Below are 24,629 nucleotides of genomic sequence, written 5' to 3'. Positions count from 1 at the left end.
CTCACCCCAAAAAATAAAGATTAAGACCACATCTCTTGGGGGCGTTTAATGAGGAGTTGGAGAAGGGGAGCTGTCAGAGATGATGATGCAGGCAATGATCACATTGATACCAAAGAAGGGAAAAGACCTGTTGGAATGTGGGTTGTACAGGGCCATATCGCTGTATATTATGGGAAAATGCTGGCTAAGTTGGTGGCGGGAAGGATGGAAGGTTAAGTCCCGGGGGTGGATGCGGAGTTCCAAACAGGCTTCATAAAGGGCTGGCAGCTTTCTAGTAATATAAGGAGGCTGTTAAATGATCATGATCCCGTCGAGAGCCCAGGTACCGGAATTAGTGGTGTCCATGGATGCGGAGAAGGCATTTGACCGGGTGGAGTAGCAGTACCTGTTTGAGGTCCTGGGAAGGTTTGGGTTTGGGCCGATGTTTCTGACATGGGTGCACCTGTTGTACGTGGCACCGATGGCAAGTGGGCTAACCAACAACATGGGCTCAAGAAACTTTGAACTACACAAGGGAACAGGGCAGGGGTGCCCGCTGTCGCTGCTGTTTGCACTAGTGATAGAGCTAATGGCAATGGCTCTTAGGGTGTTGACAGAATGGCGAGGTGTTACGAGGGGATGAAGGGAGCCTTGGGTGTCGCTATATGCGGACGAGCTACTATTGCATCTTTCAGACCCGCTGGAGAGCATGGAGAGGATCATGGGACTTTTGGGGAAATTTGGGGCATTCTCGGGATATAAGCTTTGGGAAAAGTGAAGTGTTCCCGGTGAATGAGTTGGGTCGGCAAGCCAACCTAGTGGGGATGCCAGTCAAGGTGGCCAGAGACAGGTTTAGATACCTGGCGATTCAGGTAGTGAGGGAATGGGCGATGCTACATAAATGGAACCTAACAAAGCTGGTGGAAGAGGTTAGGGAGCATCTGAAGAGGTGGGACACATTGCACTTGACTCTGACAGGAAGGTCCAAGTGGTGGAGATGAACATTTTGCCGAGGTTCCTGTTCATATTCCAGATACTTCCGATCTTTGTACCAAAGGCCTTCTTTCGAAAACTGGGTATGATTATCTCAGACTTTGTATGGGCAGAGAGGTGCCAAGGGTTGAGAGGACCTTGTTACAGAGGCAGAGGGAGGGTTGGCGTTGCCAAACCCGCTACATTATTACCGGGCGGTGAACGTAGAGAAGGTGAGACGGTGGTGGGAAGGAGAGGAAACAAATGAGTTAGGATGGAGGAAGAATTCTGTCGGGGGTCCAGCCTGATTAAGGAAATTAATTCACACTTGGATCTTTCAGATCATAACAATGTAATCCCCTTGCATGTAAAAGTACTTTGCCACGGATGCAGAATAGATTATTATATTCCCAGGAATGGGTGTTGCACATGAGCAGGTTCTACTTTGTGCCGAGGGACGTACCTTGCTGTTTTGTTTACAAGAATGATGCATAGTGGAAGCCTCCAGACAGCTGCTGTAAGAGTTCTAATGGGCAGGAAGGAAATCTACACCAGTGATTAAATAGAAATGTTAAGGCCTCTCCAAATTGTCGCTTAAAGGGAGAAACATGATAAGCTCAGTGTAGACCGAATCCTGTTACTCTCCAGTCATCCTTCAAGATGTGATACCATGGGCTAACAATATATTCAAAACACACAGAAGAATTTTCAGGATTATAATTCCAGTTACAAACACTTTTTTGAGACTGCGTTGATTGCTGTTATATAATAATGCCGCTTGTTTCTGTCACAGATATTAAGCCTATCATGCCTGTCGTGTAAGCTGTGATTGTCAGTCAGTCTTGTTTTTCAAATCCTGTTTCTTTTCTCTTTTCCAACTGGCTATTCTCCACTTTTGTCTTGAGCCAACCGCATTGCACAAAGTTTCCTCCAAGTTCCTCCCCAATCGATTTCCATTTAAGATGAATTGTGGACAACCTCAGTTTGGCCGCCACCCCCCCCCCCCCCAACATTGTCCCGGACAAATCACTTTGCCAGTTCCCCACTCAGCTGTAAACAATAATCCAAAAACGTTCAAATGTTAGCAACTCAAACAAAGCAAATTTTCACAAATTAGCCATTAAACCCAACCCATCCTCCAGATGCTGCTGCAGCCTCTTTCTCAATGCATGCCCGACATACTTCACCGGCCTTTGTGCGGCCCAGCCTCCATTGTACCTAGACAAAGCACAACTGTACTATTAGATTTAATAGACGGAAAGTCACGGGGAGCCTGCTCTGGAATTCCTGGCAGCCAAAGCTCTTGGATTTCGAAGATTATCCACATGAGTAACTCCACCTGCTTTGCCTGTGAATGTGAAAATGATGGCATTAATTAATTTTTTGCCGACTGGATTCCTTCCAGGCACTGGAAGGTTTTTTTCTTTCTTTCTTCTCAGGCATCACCGTGTCCACATCCATTCATAACATTGTTCTGAAGGCTCCCAATTCCACACAAGTGCAAGTAACAGGTGGGGACACAGCTTAGGTTTTAAAACACCAAATTTCCAGAATCATTGGTCGCGATTGACTACACGTATGTGGCAGTGCACGTGTCTGCAGTTAACCAGGAGTTTCACTTTCCTTACACCTGCCCAACATTATTTCGAGTGGGGAATGCATAATACCTGCCGTCAGTACGTGGCACCTTTATTCCTGGCTTGTTCCGGGCCTTTGTCTCAACTTCAGGAATTCATGAGCACATCGTACAACATACAAACGCTGACAGAAAATCATTGCAGCCAGGCGCACAGTAAAACCAGCAAGTGGAAAGCTGGCCATTAATGTGCTCAAACAGTGATTTTGATACTCTGACCTCCTGGAGGTGTTTTATGGTATTAGTCATCAAGTTATTTGTCGTGCGTTGAATGTTTTATTCTCTTGACATTTAGAGGGCTATTTACCGATACAAGAGTGGTTCCGTTCTGTGACGCGGGATGAGGAGAAAGCCACACTGACAGAAGGGATTTGAGAAAAGTTCATTTGCAGCCACTCTGAGGAGTTTAGGGAACGGTGCCAGACCAAAGTGATTATGCCTGTTCATTTCATATCATCTAAAACCACCCACCAATCACTCAGTGCTGAATTATGTATCTGCATCTACCTGTTTATTGTAATATTGACCTTCATTCATTAGAAACTATCATTGAGCTATTGAATTCTACCTGCAAACATTCCAGTTAATTCCATCGTCAATCCACTTAAATGCATATGCATTTTCTTTCATTACTTTTTCCCCCATGTTATATATTTGTGCGTGCCGTGTACAGTTTTGGTTTAGCTCTTGAGGCTATATAGTTTCTCTTTGAGCCTCCAGTGATCCCCTTATGGCGGAGAAGGGACAACTCTAACTGAATGTGCAATGTTGGTTGTGCAGTTGCTGGGAACATCAGAATCTTGATTGTGTATTAAGGGCACCTGAACTTTGTGGTGATATGCTTGTGAATAATGCTGCATGCACTCAGCAATACGACCTCCCACCAGCAGGTGGTGGCACACATCAGTCATGTGACATTCGGCTATCGGCAGTTTGTAGTAAGGCGACACAAGGACAGTCGCACGTCGGGTAGTTCCAGAGCAACCTAGTCTGTATAGAATTCTGTATGTTATCCTTCCACATATTAACTAATAAATCATCATTCTAAGTAAGTCATCAGTAGTTCATGGAATCACAGAATTTACAGTGCAGAAGGAGGTCATTCGGCCCATTGAGTCTGCACCGGCTCTTGTAAAGAGCACCTTACTTAAGCCCACACCTCCACATTATCGCCGTAACCCAGTAACCCCACCTAACCATTTTGGACATGAAGGGCAATTTATCTGGGCTAATCCACCTAACCTGCACATCTTTGGACTGTGGGAGGAAACCGGAGCACCCGGAGGAGACCCATGCACACACGGGGAGAACATGCAGTCACCCATGCTGGGAATCGAACCTGGGACCTTGGAGCTGTGAAGCAACAGTGCTAACCACTGTGCTATGAATCATTGCAAGGACAAGACAACAGAACACAACAAACCTGAGGTCACTGTCTTTAGGTGGTATATGAGAAGATTTTGTGCGCTGCACTTTTCAACATCATTGACTTGAGACCCAATATCCTAGTTCTCATGTTCTAACCTTGACCACATTTGCATCTCAGGGCTAAGAATGCACTGATGTACATCTGTAAGCTCTGCCCATCTTCCCTCATAGTTGAAGCCAATCCCCAAGTTTTATCAATCCTGATCACAGAGATTCTCGTATAGTTGACTGCTTATCAACCTTCAACAGCAGCAACAGCTTGCACTTTAAAGCACCATGCACAACATTTTATGTCCTAAGGCACTCTATGTTGGGATTGCGACACTGAACAGTAAGTAGGAAAGAACTTATCGGAGATGATTGAAGATGCTCCGGTTTCCTCCCACAGTCCAGAGATGTGCAAGTTAAGTGGATTGGCCATTCTAGATTGCCCTTCGGGTCTAAAAAAGGTTAGGTGGGGTTACAGGGACGGAGTGGAGGTGTGGGCTTAGTAGGGTGCTCATTCCAAGGGCCAGTGCAGACTCGATGGGCTGAATGGCCTCCTTCTGCACTGTAAATTCTATGATGTTGGAGTTTGAAGAGGCTAATGAAGATGGGTGAATAGGTAACAAAATGAAGAGGTTTATGATGGACATCAAGAGCGGAGAAGCAGATGAAAATCTTTCTGACTGAAGCAGCAAATGAGAGTTTGCCATGCATAGATCATAGACCATAGAATCCCTACCATGCACAAGTAGGCCATTCTGCCCATCACGTTTGCACCGACCCTTCGAATGAGCACTCTATCCATGCCCATTCCCCCCTATCCCCTTAACCCCATAATCTAACCTGCATATTCCTGGATACGAAAGGGACAATTTAGCGTGGCCAATCCACCTAACCTGCACATGTTTGAACTGTGGAATGAAATAGGAGCACCCGGAGGAAACCCACGCAGACAGGGGGAAAACGTACAAACTCCACACAGCTAGTGACCCAAGATCGGAATTGAACCCGGGTCCCTGGCACTGTGAGGCAGCAGTGTTGACCACTGTGCCTCCCCAGATTTTGATATTATACATTTTATGGGAGGAAAGAATAGTTAAAACTTATAAATATGTGTGATTTGGTTTGTAAATGTTACTTCTTAAATTTGAGTAGTCGCCTGTAAAATGTTCAGAAAAGGTTATTTTGGGATACAAAGGAATGATTCTTTCTGAATCAGAAGATTATTTTTCAAAATCACAGTACAGTGCATCCCATATGTAGTACTGAGAATATCTTGCACCACCATCAGACTTGTTCACATCAAATATTTAATTATTTCTTGATTAGGTATGTTACCATCCAGCCAGGGACTGTTAACATTTAAAGAGAAGTCCAAACATCTCTTCTTAATCAATAGAACCACATAACAAGATTACATCTTTTTTTTAAACAAAACCAACTTTATTGTACATAAATTAATTAAATGAAACATCCATTATTTAACTTAAAAACATTTTTTTAAAAAAATTCTCCTTTTTCACGTTTTCTCCCACATTTACACCCATCAACAATAAACAATAGTCAGCAAGATATGTCAATCCCCATAATAACAACGATCCCATCCGCCCACCAACCCCCAAACCTCAACCTGCATGTTTACATAAACAAATGACAAAAAGGAATCAGGGATTACCCGTAGTCACCCTTAATCTACACGGCTCTCCACCCCCCCACCCCCCCCAACCAATGCCATCCAGCCTCTAAGAGAGTACCGTACATGATACCCCAAAGTTGTACCCCCCCCCCCCCCCCCCCACCAAGTCTCCAGCTCCTCCCGTCCACTGCCTCTTGTAAAACTCCTCCTCCCAACCTCGGTTCCCTCCTCCAACCTCGGTTCCCTCCCCCCAACTTTCCACCCCGGCTAGACCACTCGGATCCTGTTCTGTCAGGCTCCGATGGCCGCAGCCCCTCCCCCCACCTCAATCCCATTCACTGGCCGGCTTAAACCGGCCAGCGTGGAGGCCCCCGCCCGGGTCCCTTTCCCCCTTGCCCGGCCCAAGGAAAGCCCAAAGATCCCCTTTTAGCACACACACCCCGCATATCCACCTACACCCCAAAGAGCCCTCCTTTCGAGTGAAAGTCCCGTCCCTTCCCTTGTCCAAATATATGCAACATTGGCTCCTTTAGCCTCTACACCTGCGCGCAGTGATACAAAAAAAAGAAGAAAATACAGTCATGAGGTTACATCGGCACATGACCATTCCTCAATTTCTCAGTTCTGCCACAGTCCTTCTGCCTTCGCAAACTCCTCCGCTGCTTCCGCCGTTCGAAAATAAAAGTCCCTGAGCTTGTAAGTCACCCTCAGCTTCGCTGGATATACAATGCCGCACTGCACCTTGCCAATGTACAGTGCCCTCTTAACCCGGTTGAAGGCAGCCCTCCTCATCGCCAGCTCCACCGTAAAGTCCTGGTATACACGTATACCAGCTCCAGCCCACTGCACCACCCGCTTCTGTTTGGCCCAGCTCAGGACCTTCTCCTTCACACTGTACCTACGGAAGCACAGAGTCACTGCCCTTGACGGCTCACTTGCCTTTGGTACAGGCCTCCACGACCGATGTGCCCGATCCAGTTCATATCGGGAGGGGTCCTCCCCCTCCCCCAGTAGTTTTGCCAGCATCGTGGCAAAATACTCAATCGGCCTCGGTCCTTCAACTCCGGGCAGCCCCACGACCCTCAAATTCTGTCGCCTGGATCTGTTTTCCAGATCTTCCATTTTTCCTCGCAGATCCTTGTTCGTGTCCATCACCTTCCGCATCTCCTTCCCCATCGAGGCAAGTTGATCACCGTGCTGCAATACCATCTCCTCCACTTCCTTCAGCGCCTCCCTTTGCTCTCACATCTCCCTCATCTCCTTCCTCACCATCTCCATACATTTCTCAATCTGCGTCAACTGCTTTTGCAATTCCGCAGCCATCACCTTAGTTAGTTCTTCAGCCGTAAGCACTGCGGCCTCCCCTGGTGCTCCAGCCTCCATTTTCTTTGTTGACCCCGCGGTTACCTTTCCCCTCTCCAACGGACTTTCAGCCGCTTTTTTCCAGGCCGTTTTTGTGGTGTTTTTCAACATCCTTCTTCTCCTTGCGCTATTTCCCGACTTTTACTGCCGTCTCTGGCCCTAGGACCGGGCGTTACTCCCCGAAAATGCCGTTCCCGAACGGGAGCCCTCCAATGTGCAGCTGCCTCCCGCCCGCCGTCACCGGAAGTCCCCCATTATTGAACTTAATATGGTTTATAACTTTGTATGTTTATGCTCCCAAGTTTACTTCTTGCTTATCCCAAGAACGTTAAAGTTATTTACTCTCGTAGGGAACAACCTTAAGTGCCACAGTCTTCCAGAAACTTAAATTCTCCTCAGTTTCAGCTATTTTCAGAGGTAAGACTTTCACCTACTACCTCTTTAACGAGGATGTTTCAGTCCCTTGTTCTGGTTACTTTTTCGATACTTGCAAGCTAACTCTGTTGCTTTTTTTAACCACAAGACTTTGTGAGGATTACTGTAGATTGTTACATCAGTTTAAAACTAGGCAATCTCTTACAACTTCTGTTCCTTCACAAAATTGAAACTATAATTTGGCCTCACCAAGATTTCACATGGTGAATGATGAGGTTAGTTTGTTACTCTGCTTACGTTGTAGGTCCATCTACCTGACCTTTACTTTGGCTATCTTCTCTCAGTAAGCTGCAAACTGCATGAGGTCCAAACTGCAACTAACTCACTCAACAAGTACCTAGATGAAGTGTAACCAGAGAAATTTCCTGAGCTCCACCGATCTCCATAATGAGATAGCCTGTTTTGGGATGCATTCTAACCAACTTTTAGATTAATTCTTCTTCTTTGACCTAATGTGGCCCATTTCTTCTATGATCTGATTAAGTGAATAGATTTCACAACCTTTCAGGGTTCACTAAATTTTTCAAACTAATTTTGCTGTACCTCCCAAAACCAAAACATTTCTCTGGACTGCATAAGCAATGCAGACATCACTTCTCCAGCTCTCTAGCTAAATGAGCCCCCCTGGCTGTTCTGCTGTTCTTCTATTCTGACCTTTTAAACCTACAACCTAAAAGTTATATTCCTAAAACAAAAAGTTATGTTGTAAAATACATGAACTAGATATTTGGAGCAGGTGCTACAGCTATACCCGGTTTTAAGTATTCTGGAATAGAGTAGTTTTGTTATTAAGTAGTGAAAAAAATAGTGCCTTTTGTTATTTCTAAGTACTGTCCCATTATAAAACAGTTGGGACATTTTTTTGTAACTGTCTATATAGTTACTGGCTGGGTGAATTATTGAAAGTACTATTTCTTCATTCTCTTGGACATTTGGTTCAGGTTTGTGTCTCCCACCTTAAACCTGCTTCTCCTATTGATAGCCGGGAACATGTTCCTCTGGATCTGTGCTGAGGATTCCGCGCGCTCCACGCAGGAACGGCCAGCGGCAACTTACTCTCACTCATCGCAGGAACGTTGACCAGGAGCTGGTAGCTGGTAACTTACTGCGATAAAAGGGAGAGAGAGAGCACGCTGAGTTTGCCCTCCTAACCCTGTGAATCTTGCATCAATGCTCTTAATGCTGCTTACTTATTTGCGCCTCTCTAGACCCACCTGCTCATCGGTTTCTGTCTCAGCGACAGCCATTCCAATTTATTTTAGAGCAATGGGACAGTTACTTCCTTGGTGGCAAGTGACTGCTCATGTAATGATGTAAAACCATATGTTGTCTCAATCGATGTCCTGCTGCTACCTGCTGCAACAATGCTTGTGGTTTGTGCTAATTTATGTTGTGCCTCTTTGATCTCCAGATGGTTCGTTATTCGACAGAAGAAATTAATATATTAATAATATGAAATTACAGCACCCACATTGAGCTGTGTAACGATGAGGATTAATGCAGCACCATATTTTAATTTAATTTTTTCACTGTATTTCTGAATATAAATCAATTTAAATTTATTTGAAAAGCAGCTGCAGCCAACCGTGAAGAAAATAAACCTTCACATACAATAACGAGTGAGCATGGCCCATAAATTTACTTGAGGAAAACCAAAGTTTTTTAAAACCTGGTTTGAGCAAATTATTTGTTAGTTTTAACAACCTTGGGTCAAACATTATAAAGAACCACATCTGTAGCTACGACTCTGAAACAAATAGTTAATTTCAAAAGCCTCCACCCCAAACTCATATTGATAACAGTGAAAATAAAATCTAAAGTCTTCAGTCTCACCCTCCACCTGATCTGATTAGGTTGAACTTTGCATCATGGAATACCATAACACAGAAGGAGGCCATTCAGCTCTTTGTGGCCTGTACTGGCTCATTCATGGAGCCAGCCAGTTAATTCCACTCCCCATTGCCCTGATAATTTCTTGTCCCTTCAAGGATTTAACTAATTTGTTTTTAAATGTTATGATTGAATCTGCTTCCAGTACCTTTTCAGACAGTATATTGCAGATCCAAACAATTTGCTGAGTGTGTGCGAAGAGTTATACCAACAACCAATTTAAGATTATCAGTCGGCCTTGCAATGTACTCATTTACACTTGCGACAAATATTCATATGCAGGGATCCGTCCTCTGCAGCCAAAAGGAATATGTCCAGGCATTGTGCCTTTTTCATATTGAACTATTGTGGGGTAAGATAGTTCCCTGGTGCATTCTCCATGGCAACACTTCATCTAATCCACTTTGGTGACAAAAAACAGGAAGGCAGATTATTATCTGAATGGTGGCAGTTTAGGAAAAGGGGAAGTGCAACGAGACCTGGGTGTCATGGTGGAACAGTCACCGAAGGTTGGCATGCAGGTACAGCAGGCGGTGAGGAAAGCTAATGGCATGCTGGCCTTCATAGCAAGAGGATTTGAGTATAGGAGTAGGGACGTCTTGCTGCAGTTATACCTTGAGTATTGTGTGAAGTTTTGGTCTCCTAGTTTGAGGAAGGACATTCTTCCTATTGAGGGTGTCCAGTGAAGGTTCACCGGACTAATTCCTGAGATGGCAGGACTGACATATGAAGAAAGACTGGATTGACTGGGCTTGTACTCACTGGAGTTTAGAAGAATGAGAGGGGATCCCCATAAAAACATATAAAATCCTGATGGGATAGGACAGGCTAGATGCTGGAAGAATGTGATGTTGTGGATGTCCAGAACTAAGGGTCACAGCCTAAGAATAAGGGGTAATCCATTCAGGACTGAGAGGAGGAAGAACGTTTTCTCTCGGAGAGGTGTGACCTTGTGGAATTATCTACCACAGAAAGCTGTTGGGGCCCGTTCATTGGATATATTCAAGAGGGAGCTGGACGTGGCCCTAGGAGCTAAAGGGATCAAGGGGTACGGAGAGAAGGCGGGAGTGGGACACTGAATTTGCATGATTAGCCATGATCATATTGAATGGGGGTACAGGCTCGAAGGGCCGAATGGCTTGCTCCTGCACCTATTTTCTATGTTTCGATGTTTCAACGCTGGTTTCTTTGCATAGAATCACTAACGTGCAGAAGAAGGTCGTTCGGCCCAATGAGCCTGTACCAGCCCTCTGAAAAAGCACTCTTCCTAAACCCACCCCCATTCTATCCTCGTAACCCAGTAACCCAACCTAACCTTTTGGACACTAAGGGGCAATTTAGCATGGCCAATCCACCTAACTTGCACATCTTTGTGGTAGTGAACCGGAGCACCCGGATGAAACCCACGCAGAAACCGGGAGAACGTACAAAATCCACACAGTCACCCAAGGCTGGATTCGAACCCAGGACCCTGGTGCTGTGGTACACCAGTGCTAACCACTGTGCCACCGTGCCATCCCTGCAGAGACTCAGCCAAATCAAATTTGGACAAGACGTAAAGTAGAATCATCTGAGCGTGATTTTTGTTTTGTCCAGTGAGAATAAACATTGTTTTGTAAATTTAGTTATAGTAATAATGCTGAAGGGTTAGTTTAATTTGATTGCTACAAATGCCTTCTCTTTCAGGCCAGACCTACGTTTTAACTTACATCGAAGATGCAGTGAGTCAATTACTGGAATTTAAGGAGGAGTTCAGTAAAGTTGGGATTGCCAGATTCCTCGCTGAGTAGTAAGTACAAAAATACCTTTCAATAATGATGCTTATTGGAACTGTAGTTATTGATGAGTTATTGATGGGAAGTCAGTTAGCTCAGTTGGCTGGATGGCTGGTTGGTGATGCAGAACGACGCCAACAGAGCGGGCTCAATTCTCGTATCGGTCGTGGTTATTCATGAAGGCCCGGCCTTCTCAATCTTGCCCCTTACCTGAGGTGTGGTGACCCTCAGGTTAGCACTCCAGGGACCCGGGTTTGATTCCCGGCTTCGGTCACTGTCTGTGCGGAGTCTGCACGTTTTCCCCGTGTCTGCGTGGGTTTCCTCCGGGTGCTCCGGTTTCCTCCCACAAGTCCCAAAAGATGTGCTGTTAGGTGGATTGGACATTCTGAATTCGCCCTCAGTGTACCTGAACAGGTGCCGGAGTGTGGTGACTAGAGTATTTTCACAGTAACGTCATGTGAATGCAAGCCTACTTGTGACACTAATAAAGATTATTATTATTATTAAATCACCACCAGTCAGTTCTCAATGGGCAGAGGTGCAAGTGGTCCTCTGGCACCTTGGCAATATTTAGATTATGGATGAGTCAATATGCAAAGGATAAACTTTGAAACTCAAATGATGGTTCAGTTAATTAAATAACAGACATTTGCTTTGGTTTATTAAACATACATGAAGCTAAATTGAATCTCATGCCTGACTTATGATGACTGTTTTAAGATAACCTGTTGATATATTTTACAGCAATTAACTATCATATAAAGATTCCAGGTGATTGCGCCTGGCAGAGTTTTACTGCAAGTAGTGTGATTGTCTTTAGTCCTGGCCACAAACTCAATTACCTAGCTACCAACTCCTTCCCTCTCTCTGGTAACTCTTGAGGCTGAACCAGTCTCTTTTCTTTTTAAATTTAGAGTACCCAATTCATTTTTTTCAATTAAGGGGCAATTTAACGTGGCCAATCCACCTACCCTGCACATCTTTGGGTTGTGGGGGCGAAACCCACGCAAACACGGGGAGAATGTGCAAACTCCACACGGACAGTGACCCAGAGCCGGGATCGAACCTGGGATCTCGGCGCCGTGAGGCAGAGTGCTAACCACTGTGCCACAGTGCTGCCCTTGAACAAGTCTCTTCACAACCTTAACCCTGAGATGAGCTTTTGATCACATATCTGTGCCATCACTTAGACTGTCTCCACCCGGTAACATCCCTCAACACTGCCCCCGTCTACTCATCTCCTGCTCATTCACACCGTGGCTAATTCTAGACTTGAATATGCCAACGTACTCCTGTCCAGTCTCCCACATTCTACCCGTAGTAAACTTAAGGCCATCCAAAGCTCTGCTTCCTGTCTATTAACTTGCATCAGGTTCTTGTGTTAAGTCAGGGTGTTAATGTTAATTTATTATTTATGTACAGGGGGGAGGGGTTTGGGGGGTTGCTTTTTTTGAGATTGTGTTTTGTACTTAACCCTGTTGGGTTCTTTTTTCTTTCTCATTTTGTTACTGATATTTTATGAAAACCTTTAATAAAAATTATTATTTTTTAAACTGGCATCAGGTTCCGCTCACCCGTCACCCCTGTGCACATTAACCTAACTTAGCTGCCCCTTCAGCAACCCCACCATTTAAAAAAAAATATATATATATTTTATTAAAGTTTTCAAACACAATTTTTTTCCCTTACAAATCAAACAACAAAAAAAAAGATAACATGATAACTGCAATATAACATTGTTTAACTAACGTGGTAAACTAACCAAATAACACGAAGTAATACTCCCCCCCGCCCCCTCTCCCCCTCCAAAAACCCAAACAATTTACCCCCCATCCCTCCCCGCCCCCCTCCCCCTGGGTTGCTGCTGCTGGCAATCTATCTTACCTCTAACGTTCCGCTAGGTAGTCGAGGAACGGTTGCCACCGTCTGGTGAACCCTTGAGCCGATCCTCTCAGCGCAAACTTCATCTGCTCTAGTTTTATGAACCCTGCCATATCGTTTATCCAGGCCTCCAGTCCGGGGGGTTTCGCTTCCTTCCACATGAGTAAAATCCTAAGCCAGGCTACTCGGGACGCAAAGGCCACGACATCGGCCTCTTTCGCCTCCTGCACTCCCGGCTCATCCGCTACTCCAAATATACCTAACCCCCAGCCTGGCTTGACCCGGACCTTCACCACCTTCGAGATCACTCCCGTCACTCCCCTCCAATACCCCTCCAGTGCCGGACACAACCAAAACATATGTGTGTGGTTCGCAGGGCTTCCCCCGCACCTCCCACACTTGTCCTCCAGTCCAAAGAACCTGCTCAACCTTGCTCCCGTTATGTGTGCTCTATGCAGCACCTTAAATCGGATCAGGCTAAGCCTGGCACACGAGGAAGAGGAATTTACCCTGCTTAGGGCATCAGCCCACAAACCCTCCTCAATCTCCTCCCCGAGCTCTTCTTCCCATTTTCCCTTCAGTTCGCCCACCAACTCCTCCCCCTCTTCTCTCATCTCCCGGTATATCTCTGACACTTTGCCCTCCCCAACCCACACCCCCGAAAGCACCCTGTTCTGGATCCCCTGTGTCGGGAGCAGCGGAAATTCCCTCACCAGTTGTTTCGTGAACGCTCTCACCTGCATATATCTAAAGAAATTTCCCCGGGGCAGCTCATACTTTTCCTCAAGTGCTCCCAAGCTCGTAAACGTCCCGTCTATAAATAAATCTCCCACTCTCCTGATTCCTACCCCGGTGCCAGCTCTGGAATCCTCTGTCTAGCTTCCCTGGGGCAAACCTATGGTTGTTCCTGATCAGGGACCACACCGAGGCTCCCAGCACACCCCTCTGTCGCCTCCATTGCCCCCAGATACTTAATGTTGCCGCCACCACTGGGTTTGTGGTAAAACTTTTGGGGGCGAGCGGTAGTGGCGCCGTCACCAGCGCTTTTAAACTCGTCCCTTTGCAGGACTTCATCTCCAACCTTTTCCACGCCGCTCCCTCTCCCTCTATCATCCATTTACGAATCATCGCCACGTTGGCGGCCCAGTAGTAGTCACCCAAATTCGGCAACGCCAGTCCCCCTCTGTCTCTGCTACGTTGTAGGAACCCCCTCCTTACCCTCGGGGCCTTCCCTGCCCACACGAAACTCGTGATGCTCCTATCTATTTTTTTAAAGAAGGCCTTAGTGATCAATATAGGGAGACATTGGAACACAAATAGGAACCTCGGGAGGACCATCACCTTAATTGCCTGCACTCTGCCCGCCAGTGACAGCGGCTGCATGTCCCACCTTTTGAAATCCTCTTCCATTTGTTCCACCAGCCGTGTCAGATTGAGTCTGTGTAAGGTTCCCCAGCTCCTGGCTATCTGAATCCCCAGGTATCGGAAATTTCTTTCCACTCTCCTTATGCGGCAGGCCATCTATCCCTCTACTCTGGTCCCCAGGGTGTATCACAAAAAGCTCACTCTTTCCCATGTTAAGCCTATATCCCGAGAAATCTCCAAACTCCCTCAATATGGCATGACCTCTGTCATCCCCCCCACTGGGTCCGTCACATACAGCAGTAGGTCATCCGCGTAGAGTGACACTCGGTGTTCCTCTCCCCCTCTAATCACCCCTCTCCATTTTCTGGAGTCTCTAAGCGCTATGGCCAGTGGTTCAATTGCCAGCGCGAACAGTAATGGGGACAAAGGGCATCCCTGTCTTGTTCCCCTGTGTAGTCGAAAATACTCCGACCTTTACCGACCTGTAGCCACACTTGCCGTTGGGGCCCCATAAAGGAGTTTAACCCAGCTGACAAACCCGCCCCCGAACCCGAACCTCCTCAGCACCTCCCATAGATACTCCCACTCCACCCTATCAAATGCCTTCTCTGCATCCATTGCCGCCACTGTCTCTGCCTCCCCCTCTGCTGGGGGCATCATTATCACCCCTAATAGCCGTCGCAGGTTGACATTTAGTTGTCTCCCCTTTACGAACCCTGTCTGGTCTTCGTGCACCACCCCCAGGACACAATCCTCTATCCTCGTTGCCAGCACCTTTGCTAGCAACTTGGCGTCCATATTTAGCAGTGAGATAGGCCTATAGGACCCGCAGTGCAGCGGATCTTTATCCCGCTTCAAGATTAGCGATATCGTCGCCTCCAACATTGTCGGGGGTAGGGTCCCCCCTTCTCTGGCCTCGTTAAAGGTCCTTACCAGCAGCGGGGCCAACAAGTCCACATATTTTCCATAGAATTCCACCGGGAACCCATCTGGTCCCGGGGCCTTCCCTGCCTGCATGTTCCCCAGCCCCTTGATAACCTTGTCCACCCCAATCGGCGCCCCCAGGCCTTCCACCTCCTGCTCCTCCACCCTCGGGAACCTTAATTGGTCCAAAAACTGCCGCATCTCCTCTTTTCCCTCCGGGGGTTGGGACCTATATAGTCTCTCGTAAAAGGTCTGAAACATCTCATTTATCTTCCCTGCTCTCCGCACCGTAGCTCCCATTTCATCCCTAATTCCCCCTATCTCCCTCGCCGCTGTCCTCTTTCACAACTGATGGGCCAACAGGCGACTCGCCTTTTCACCATATTCATATCTCATCCCCTGTGCCTTCCTCCACTGTGCCTCCGCCCTCCTTGTGGTCAACAGGTCGAACTCCGTCTGGAGTCGTCGCCTCTCCCTGTATAGTCCTTCATCCGGGGCCTCCGCATATTCTTTATCTACTCTCAAAATCTCCCCCAGTAGTCTTTCCCTTTCCTTGGCCTCTATTTTCCCCTTATGGGCCCTGATGGAGATCAGCTCTCCTCTGACCACCGCCTTCAGTGCTTCCCATACTACTCCCACTCAGACCTCCCCGTCGTCATTGGCCCCAGGTACCTTTCGATACATCCCCGCACCCTTCCGCAGACTCCCTCATCCGCCAGTAATCCCACATCCTGTCGTCAGAGTGAACGCTGCTCCCTCTCCTCTCCTAGTTCCAGGTCCACCCAGTGTGGGGCATGATCTGAAACAGCTATGGCTGAGTACTCAGTTCCTTCCACCCTCGAGATCAGTGACCTTCCCAAAACAAAGAAATCTATCCGGGAGTACACCTTGTGAACATGGGAGAAGAAGGAGAACTCTTTGGCCATCGGCCTAACAAATCGCCACGGATCCACTCCCCCCATTTGGTCCATAATCCCCCTAAGCACCTTGGCCGCTGCCGGCCTTCTTCCGGTCCTAGATCTAGATCTATCTAACCCTGGGTCCAACATGGTGTTGAAGTCCCCCCCCATTATCAGGTTTCCTACCTCCAGGTCCGGGATACGTCCCAGCATCATCCCAATTCGGGGCATATACGTTAACCAACACGACCTCCATTCCCTGCAGTCTGCCACTCACCATCACATATCTGCCTCCGCTGTCTGCTACAATGTTCCTAGCTTCGAATGACACCCATTTCCCCACCAGTATGGCCACTCCTCTGTTCTTTGCATCCAGCCCTGAGTGGAACGCCTGTCCCACCCATCCTTTCCTTAACCTAACTTGGTCCGCCACCTTCAGGTGCGTCTCCTGAAGCATGGCCACGTCTGCCCTCAGTCCTTTCAAGTGCGTGAACACTCGGGCCCTTTTAATCGGTCCATTTAGGCCTCTCACGTTCCGCGTGATCAGCCGAACTGGGGGGCTGCCTGCCCCCCTCCCCTGTCGACTAGCCATCACCCTCTCTAGGCCAGTCCCCCGTCCCGGTTCCGCGTTCCCCAGGCGGCGCATTCCAGCCCCGCCCACCCTTTCTTTTACCAGTTCCTCTTCGATCTCTGCAGCAGCAACCCAGTTATCCTCCCCCCCCCCCCCCCCCCCCCCCCCCCCGCTAGATCCCCATCTAGCGTGATTACTACCCCCATATTGCTTCCGAAAGTCAGCTGACTTAGAACATAACATAAGAACATAAGAACTAGGAGCAGCAGTAGGCCATCTGGCCCCTCGAGCCTGCTTCGCCATTCAATGGCTGATCTTTTGTGGACTCAGCTCCACTTTCCGGCCCGAACACCATAACCCTTAATCCCTTTATTCTTCAAAAAACTATCTATCTTTATCTTAAAAACATTTAATGAAGGAGCCTCTACTGCTTCACTGGGCAAGGAATTCCATAGATTCACAACCCTTTGGGTGAAGAAGTTCCTCCTAAACTTCAACTGACCCCGGCTTCTCCCGCTCTCTCATTGACCCCCCCGTGTGGGGAACTCCCATCTACCTTGCGCCTATCTTCCTGCCATCATCTTTCTGGCGTGGGAACAAGAACAATAAGCCCCGTGTTCTCTAGAGCCGTCCCGCCCCTCGTGGCGCAGCCCCCTCTGCTGCCCCACTCCCATTCCCCATCCCCCGCCTATGTCTTTTCTTCCCCCCCACCGGCGCCCACATTTCTCAGTGTCCCCCCCTCCCCCATTTATATCTCTATATACAGCAGCATTGTCGTTTCCCCTCCAACATCAGTCCCTCATTTCTGATCCAGTTTCTCATTTTTAATAAAGGTCCATGCTTCTTCCGCCGTTTCGAAGTAGTGATGCCTCTCCTGGTGCGTGACCCACAGTCGCGCCGGCTGCAACATCCCGAACTTCACCTTCTTCTTGTGTCGCACCTCCTTGGCTCGATTAAAACTCGCCCTCCTTCTTGCCACCTCCGCACTCCAATCCTGGTACACCCGTACCACCGCATTCTCCCATCTACTACTTCGTACCTTTTTGACCCATCTCAGAACCACCTCTCTGTCATTGAAGCGATGAAATCGCACGATCGTCGCCCTAGGTGGTTCTCCCCGATGGGCCCCTTCCACTTCCAAGGGGCCCGAAGGGGCCTCAGCTCCCATTAGCGAGCGTAGCATCGTGCTCACGTAAGCCCCGCAGTCCGCTCCTTCCACTCCCTCGGGGAGACCCAGGATCCGAAGGTTCTTTCTCCGTGATCTGTTTTCTAGGACTTCAATCCTTTCAATGCACTTTTTGTGGAGCGCCTCGTGCGTCTGCATTTTGACCGCCAGGCCCAGGATCTCGTCCTCGTTATCCATCACCTTCTGCTCCACCACGCGGAGCTCCATCTTCTGGGTCTTTTGTGTCTCCTTAATCCTCTCAATTGCTTGTAGCATCGGGGCCAGCACCTCCTTCTTAAGCAGCTCCACACACCGTCTCAAAAATTCGTCTTGGTCCGGCCCCCATGTCGCCTGGGCTCCCTCCGCCGCCATCTTGCTCCTTTTTCTTTCTGCCCCTGTCCTCGAGGATTCTTCGCGATCTGGCCGCCGCCACCGATATTTTTCTTTTTCGTTGGGGGGGACTCCCTGTTGCCTCACCCCACACCGGGTTTCGTCCCGAAAAAATTCCCCGTTGGGGCTCTTAAAAGAGCCCGAAGGTCCGTTCGAGCTGGAGCTGCCGAAACGTGCGGCTTAGCTGATCATCGCCGCAACCGGAAGTCCGCAACCCCACCATTTTAAAATTCTTGCTTGCAAATTCCTCCGTGGCCTCGGCCCTCCCAACTCTGTAGTCCCTCCAGCTCTGCAACCCTCTTCAAGATATCTGTGTATACCTACTTTTGAACATGCACATTTTAATCACTCCACCATTGGTGGCTATTTTTACAGATGCGAAGACAGCAAATTCTGGAATTCTAAATCTCTTTGCTCCTTTGAATCACTCCTCCCCCCCCCCCCCCCCCCCTCCATATTGACCGAGCTAGTTATATGGCCCCGGTGTCATAATCTTCGGACCTGCATCCTTGGGTGTTATTTAAGTACAAGCTGTTGTTGGACTAATTTATGCTCCAATGCCTGTAATTTTCTCCCCGTGTCTGTGTGCGTCTCACTCCCACAACCCGAAAGATGTGCAGGGTAGGTGGATTGGCCATGCTAAACTGCCCCTTAATTGGAAAAAAATAATTGTGTATTCTAAATTTTAAAAAAATACAATGTCTGTAATTCATGTCAACAGTTAGATGTGTGATAAGTACCATATGTTCAGCAGCAACATTTCACATCTTTGAAGTTCTAAAGGGCTCTTTCAGTCCAATAATCTCCTAGCAATTTAAAATAAACCTGTTCTGGCGCAAATTAAAACTGAAGTAATATTATTTTAATATTGATTTTCAATTCATGATGTCAGTTTATTTTATACGATACTTACAATATCCATACATGCAGATAATGGTAACTTTCATTGGTAACTCTCTCCAAACACGCAGATCAGAAGATTCTAGATTCTTCCACCTAATCCCTTTCTTTCTCCAATGTCACCTGCTAATTTCCCCTCGCTACTACCCTGCTGAAAGTATTAATTTTGTGTCCATTTTCCTTTCAGTGGCTTGTCCAAATGGCAAAACGTGATTCACAAGACCTGATCATGATTCTTCTCAGGGTATTTACCTAGGTGGGAGCAGAAGCTAGTTATCCTGCCAACAATCCCAAGGCTCATCATCTCTGTCCTCACAGACTGACATTAGCTCTCCACCCCCAATGTAACAACAACTTGCATTTATTCACCACATTTAATAGGAAATGAAGTCTCGAAGACGTCATAGAGGCTTAATCAGATTAAAAGTTCACTGAATGATAGGGGTCATTAGGAACGGTGACTAGAAGCTTGGTCAAAAGTGATTGATTCAAAAGGGGATTAAAGTGATAGGTTTAAAGTTGGGGTGTGGTGGGGGGGGTGGAGAGACGAGAGATTATGAGAGAATTAATACATTCAAAGTCCTTTTTTCCAATCCTTTCACTGTGTGGTCTCACCCCATTACTACAGCCTCTCCCACTCTCAGGTCATTAATATCTGTCCACTTTTATAAACCTATCCTTTTAATGAAGAACCCTCCAAATCTCTGCACCTCGTCCACAAGGCAGGCTTGCATCTGTTCCCATTGCGTGTTTTACCTGGAGCAGGTTATTCTCCTGTTACAGCTTGAAGAGCACCACTCCGTATCCATGGCAGGCGGTAAGAGCAGGAGAGACTCTTGGTCAGCCATGCTTGATGCGGAGTGGTGTCCCTCAAGCTATAAGTCTGTAGCGACAGGATAGCGGCCTGTTTCAGGAAAGACCTCGCTATGGGAACAGATGAAAATCTGCCTTGTGCATGCACCACTAGGTGAGAGAAACAACAGCAAAACATGCGTGTGCCGAATGGATGTTGAATCAGCACAGGAAAGAATGGGGAGGTTGGGTGACCAACGGTTTGATTGGAAAGCTGAGTTTTGAAGGAATTTCTAATGGATTCATAAAAAGGCGGAGTTGATAGAAATAAATGTCCAGGCTGAGTGGTGATACAGAACGGAGGAGATTGTGGAAGGAGGGTGGGGTAAAACCGTGAAGAGACGTTGGGATATAAGTACAAAATCTCATTACTGTTGTCATAATCTGGCTTCACACTTGAATATTGAAAACTGGGTGCTAAAATTATAGATGTCTTTTCTGATCACTATGAGTGATGGAATTGCAGAGCCCAAAGACACCCTCAGGTGAGCAGTGACAACCCGCTGTTTCTAAATAATGTGAAGTAATTGTTTTTACTTAAGGTTGTGTGAACTGCAGTTGGTAACTTTAAACAGAAGTCCTGCACAGATGAAAGAAAAGCAGTGTTGCCAGGCTGACTGTGTCGTACAGTAAAATCCTGATCATTTGAATGTCAGGGGATCCGCCCACAAATACGAGTTAAGCGGAACTTCATGATAGTCAAGCAGGCCACATTACCACATGAATGCATCTCTCTGAAACCTGATATGCCTCCAAACACAGCCTATGACTGAGATTTTCACCACAATGGAGAGCCTCACCCTTGAATCCGGCATTTCCCACCTTCACGGGATCGGGATTGGAGTTGAGCTGGGGTTCACCCACACTTGCTTTGCAGAGGTAGCTGGCCATTTAAACCACCAGCTGCATCCACTGAAGTGGGATTTTGGAAGACCAGGAGTGTGCAACCTGGAGTGTGCAGATTAGGACAGTTAAATGAGGACTGAGCTTAATGACTTTGTTTGGACAGTCAGGCTACCCCTTGGTGAGATACGGCACCCCATTAGATATGGTCCCAGGATGCCTCTGGGAGAGGTAAGGATCCCTTTGGGATTGTTAAAAGTGAAAATGATCATACACAAGCTCATTGAAACTGTCAGGCTGTCAAGGAACTGTCCAGATATCAAGTAACAGTTGAAGAGCTGTCCAGCTATCAGAGCAATCCAGATAGTGTCAAGGATCTATCCAAGGATAGTAGGTAAGTTAGCATGGAGGGGGTAATGGCAAAGGTGGGTGGGGGCATGGTTTGGCATTAAGTTGGCATAGGAGGCATCAGGACAATGGGGGGGGGTAGGTAGAGGGGCACGTTTTGGGCCATAGCGGGTGGGTGGCGGGAATAGCTTGACATGGCTGGGGCATAGGGACTATTTGGGGGAGTAAGAGGGGGTGAGGGCTGGAGAGATGTTTTTGATTTTATTGTTTTTTAATTTAAACATAGTGCCAGGGCACAGAGGCAGGCTTCCTGTCTATCCCGCCTTCGCAACCGGCAGCCTGGGGTGCCCCCCTTGACTCCTGTTTCAGCCTGCCCCGTCCCGACCAAACAGCCAGACAGTGGTGTACCACAAGGATCTGTTTTGGGGCCACTGCTGTTTGTCATTTTTATAAATGACCTGGAGGAGGGCATAGAAGGATGGGTGAGTAAATTTGCAGATGACACTAAAGTCGGTGGAGATGTGGACAGTGTGGAAGGATGTTAATGCAGAAAAGTGTGAGGTGATTCATTTTGGAAGGAATAACAGGAAGACTGAGTACTGGACTAATGGTAAGATTCTTGGCAGTGTGGATGAGCAGAGAGATCTCGGTGTCCATGTACATAGATCCCTGAAAGTTGCCACCCAGGTTGAGAGGGTTGTTAAGAAGGTGTACGGTGTGTTAGCTTTTATTGGTAGAGGGATTGAGTTTCGGAGCCATGAGGTCATGTTGCAGCTGTACAAAACTCTGGTGCGGCCGCATTTGGAGTATTGCGTGCAATTCTGGTCGCCGCATTATAGGAAGGATGTGGAAGCATTGGAAAGGGTGCAGAGGAGATTTACCAGAATGTTTCCTGGTATGGAGGGAAGATCTTATGAGGGAAGGCTGAGGGACTTGAGGCTGTTTTTTGTTAGAGAGAAGAAGGTTAAGAGGTGACTTAATTGAGGTATACAAGATGATCAGAGGATTAGATAGGGTGGACAGTGAGAGCCTTTTTCCTTGGATGGTGATGTCTAGCACGAGGGGACATAGCTTTAAATTGAGGGGAGATAGATATAGGACAGATGTCAGAGGTAGGTTCTTTACTCAGAGAGTAGTAAGGGCGTGGAATGCCCTGCCTGCAACAATAGTGGACTCGCCAACACTAAGGGTATTCAAATGGTCATTGGATAGACATATGGACGATAAGGGAATAGTGTAGATGGGCTTTAAGTGGTTTCACAGGTCGACGCAACATCGAGGGCCGAAGGGCCTGTACTGCGCTGTAATGTTCTATGTTGTATGTTCTATCCGACTTTTGGGCGGCCATTTTGAAAGGTCATGTTTGCTGAGTTGGGAAATCGAACCTGACCCAGGGTGAAAATCTGGGTCTATGTCAAAAAGAAAGATTTAAATGCCAAATAAAAACAGCTTAAAGCAGCAAATGTATGAAAAAGTCTTTATTCAATGTGTCCGCACCTTACAATGGTCTGACTTTGTAAAAGGCTAGAGTTTCACATTGAAGAAGGTTGGGATTTAGCTGCGGAAAAGCTCTGTAATCTTTCTCTGCTTAGCGGCTGTCTTCGGAGGTGTATGATAAATTCCACCATGTCGTCAATGCAGTCAAACGGGTTTCCGATGTTTTCGTGCTGCATTGCGAAATTCTCGAGCACCTCTCTGGCCATTGTGACATTGGCTAGGGAAACAAGCTGGTGGACGTTCATTGGACTCTTCAGAGCCGTCAGCCCCCTCGGTTGAAGAATGTACAAAAGGTGCCACGCCATTGGGTTCATCGGCCTTGCCCTTTTCCTTCGTCTTTGAGACGTGTTGTGCTGTAGTAATCTGTATGAACCTATCTTGGTGGAAGCAGCTGGCATCTTCCATGTCTTTTTCATCATGAACATGGTTTCCAATGCGGTCGGATTGTACTCCTGCTGCTTATTGATGACCTTGATAACCTGAGAGATTTCCTGCCATTGAGAGTGGGATTTCAGGTTCCTAATTAGCCCGATCCAATGACTGGAGCTTGGCTGTGATGTTGGGGAGGCAAGAATATCAGTTTGTCACTCTTGAGGCCAGCCATGTCGGAGTGCGCAGGGCAGTTGTCTGTAATGATGACAATCTTCCTTTCCATTTGCCGATGTGTTGCGTTTCCCGGTCCACGCCTCAAAAATGCTGGAGGTTATCCTGGTGGTTTTATTGCCTTGCACTGTGTGGGTAGCGTGTCGACATTCGCGACGAAACGTGCCAACCTTCCAATCATAACAAGCAGCAGCTTTTTGGTGCCATCCATTTTGGCGGAGTATGTAACAGTGACACGTTCCTTCCTCCGCTTTCCACCATTACATGTTTTATCTTTAAACATCAAAGAGCAATCTGGCAAAAGACATGAAAACAATCATGTTTCATCTACATTAAAATTGTCACGTGATCTACTCATTCAAGATGTGGGTGAGACCATATTGGAGCCAATTACCTGTTATTGCTGCCGTAACCACCACACCCTCACTGCTTACTGGACGGAAGATAATGTCATGCCATATCTTGAATCGGTTCAGCTATACATTGCTGCAGGAGAACTCCATGTGGCCCAGCTTGTTTGCCAGGGCGACTCCGATTCCTGCAGGATTGGGATGGAGATGGGAACATTCTCTGACCGGGCTGCCTTGATCCATGTTATGATGTGGAGATGCCGGCGTTGGACTGGGGTGGGCATAGTAAGAAGTCTTACAACACCAGGTTAAAGTCCAACAGGTTTGTTTCAAATCACTAGCTTTCGGAGCACAGCTCCTTCCTCAGGTCAATAAAGAGGTGGGTTCCAGAAACACATATATAGGCGAAGTCAATGATGCAAGACGATACTTTGAATGCAAGTCTTTGTAGGTAATTAAGTCTTTACAGGTCCAGACGGAGCGATGGGAGAGAGACTGGAGACTGGTGAATTGTCTCAAGCCAGGACAGTTGCTAGGATTTTGCAAGCCCAGGCCAGATGATGGGGGGTGAATGTAATGCGACATGAATCCAAGGTCCCAGTTGAGGCCGTACTCATGTGTGCGGAACTAACCTATCAGTTTCTGCTCGGCGATTCCACGTTTTCGCACATCCTGAAGGCCGCCTTGGAGAACGCTTCCCCGAAGATCAGAGGCTGAATGCCCTTGACTGCTGAAGTGTTCCCCGACTGGAAGGGAATATTTCTGCCTGGCGATTGTCACGCGATGTCTGTTCATCCATTGTCGCAGCGTCTGCATAGTCTCGCCAATGTACTATGCCTCGGGACATCCTTTCCTGCAGCGTATGAGGTAGACAACGTTGGTCGAGTCACACGAATGTGTACCGTGTACCTGGGTGGTGTTCTCACGTGTAATGGTGGTATCC

At 47.4% G+C, this 24,629-nt stretch overlaps 1 protein-coding gene across 3 annotated transcripts in view; it reads left to right on the top strand.

The window, feature by feature from the left end:
• Positions 1-24,629, top strand: part of cstpp1 (centriolar satellite-associated tubulin polyglutamylase complex regulator 1) — a 427,611-nt gene that overhangs the window by 103,822 nt on the left and 299,160 nt on the right. For 2 of the 3 annotated variants that reach the window (XM_072466623.1, XM_072466624.1), the window contains exon 2: positions 11,010-11,112. The exons of the other annotated variant lie outside the window; for it this stretch is intronic. In XM_072466623.1, coding sequence (XP_072322724.1) covers positions 11,010-11,112 — 103 coding nt within the window. The remainder of the gene's footprint in view (positions 1-11,009; positions 11,113-24,629) is intronic. 3 annotated transcript variants of the gene reach the window in all.

The sequence above is a fragment of the Scyliorhinus torazame genome, chromosome 10 (assembly GCF_047496885.1).
Source record: "Scyliorhinus torazame isolate Kashiwa2021f chromosome 10, sScyTor2.1, whole genome shotgun sequence".
NCBI classification, from domain to species: Eukaryota; Metazoa; Chordata; class Chondrichthyes; order Carcharhiniformes; family Scyliorhinidae; genus Scyliorhinus; species Scyliorhinus torazame.
The sequence above is the reverse complement of the archived record's forward strand: the minus strand, read 5'-3'. Positions and strand labels throughout refer to the sequence as shown.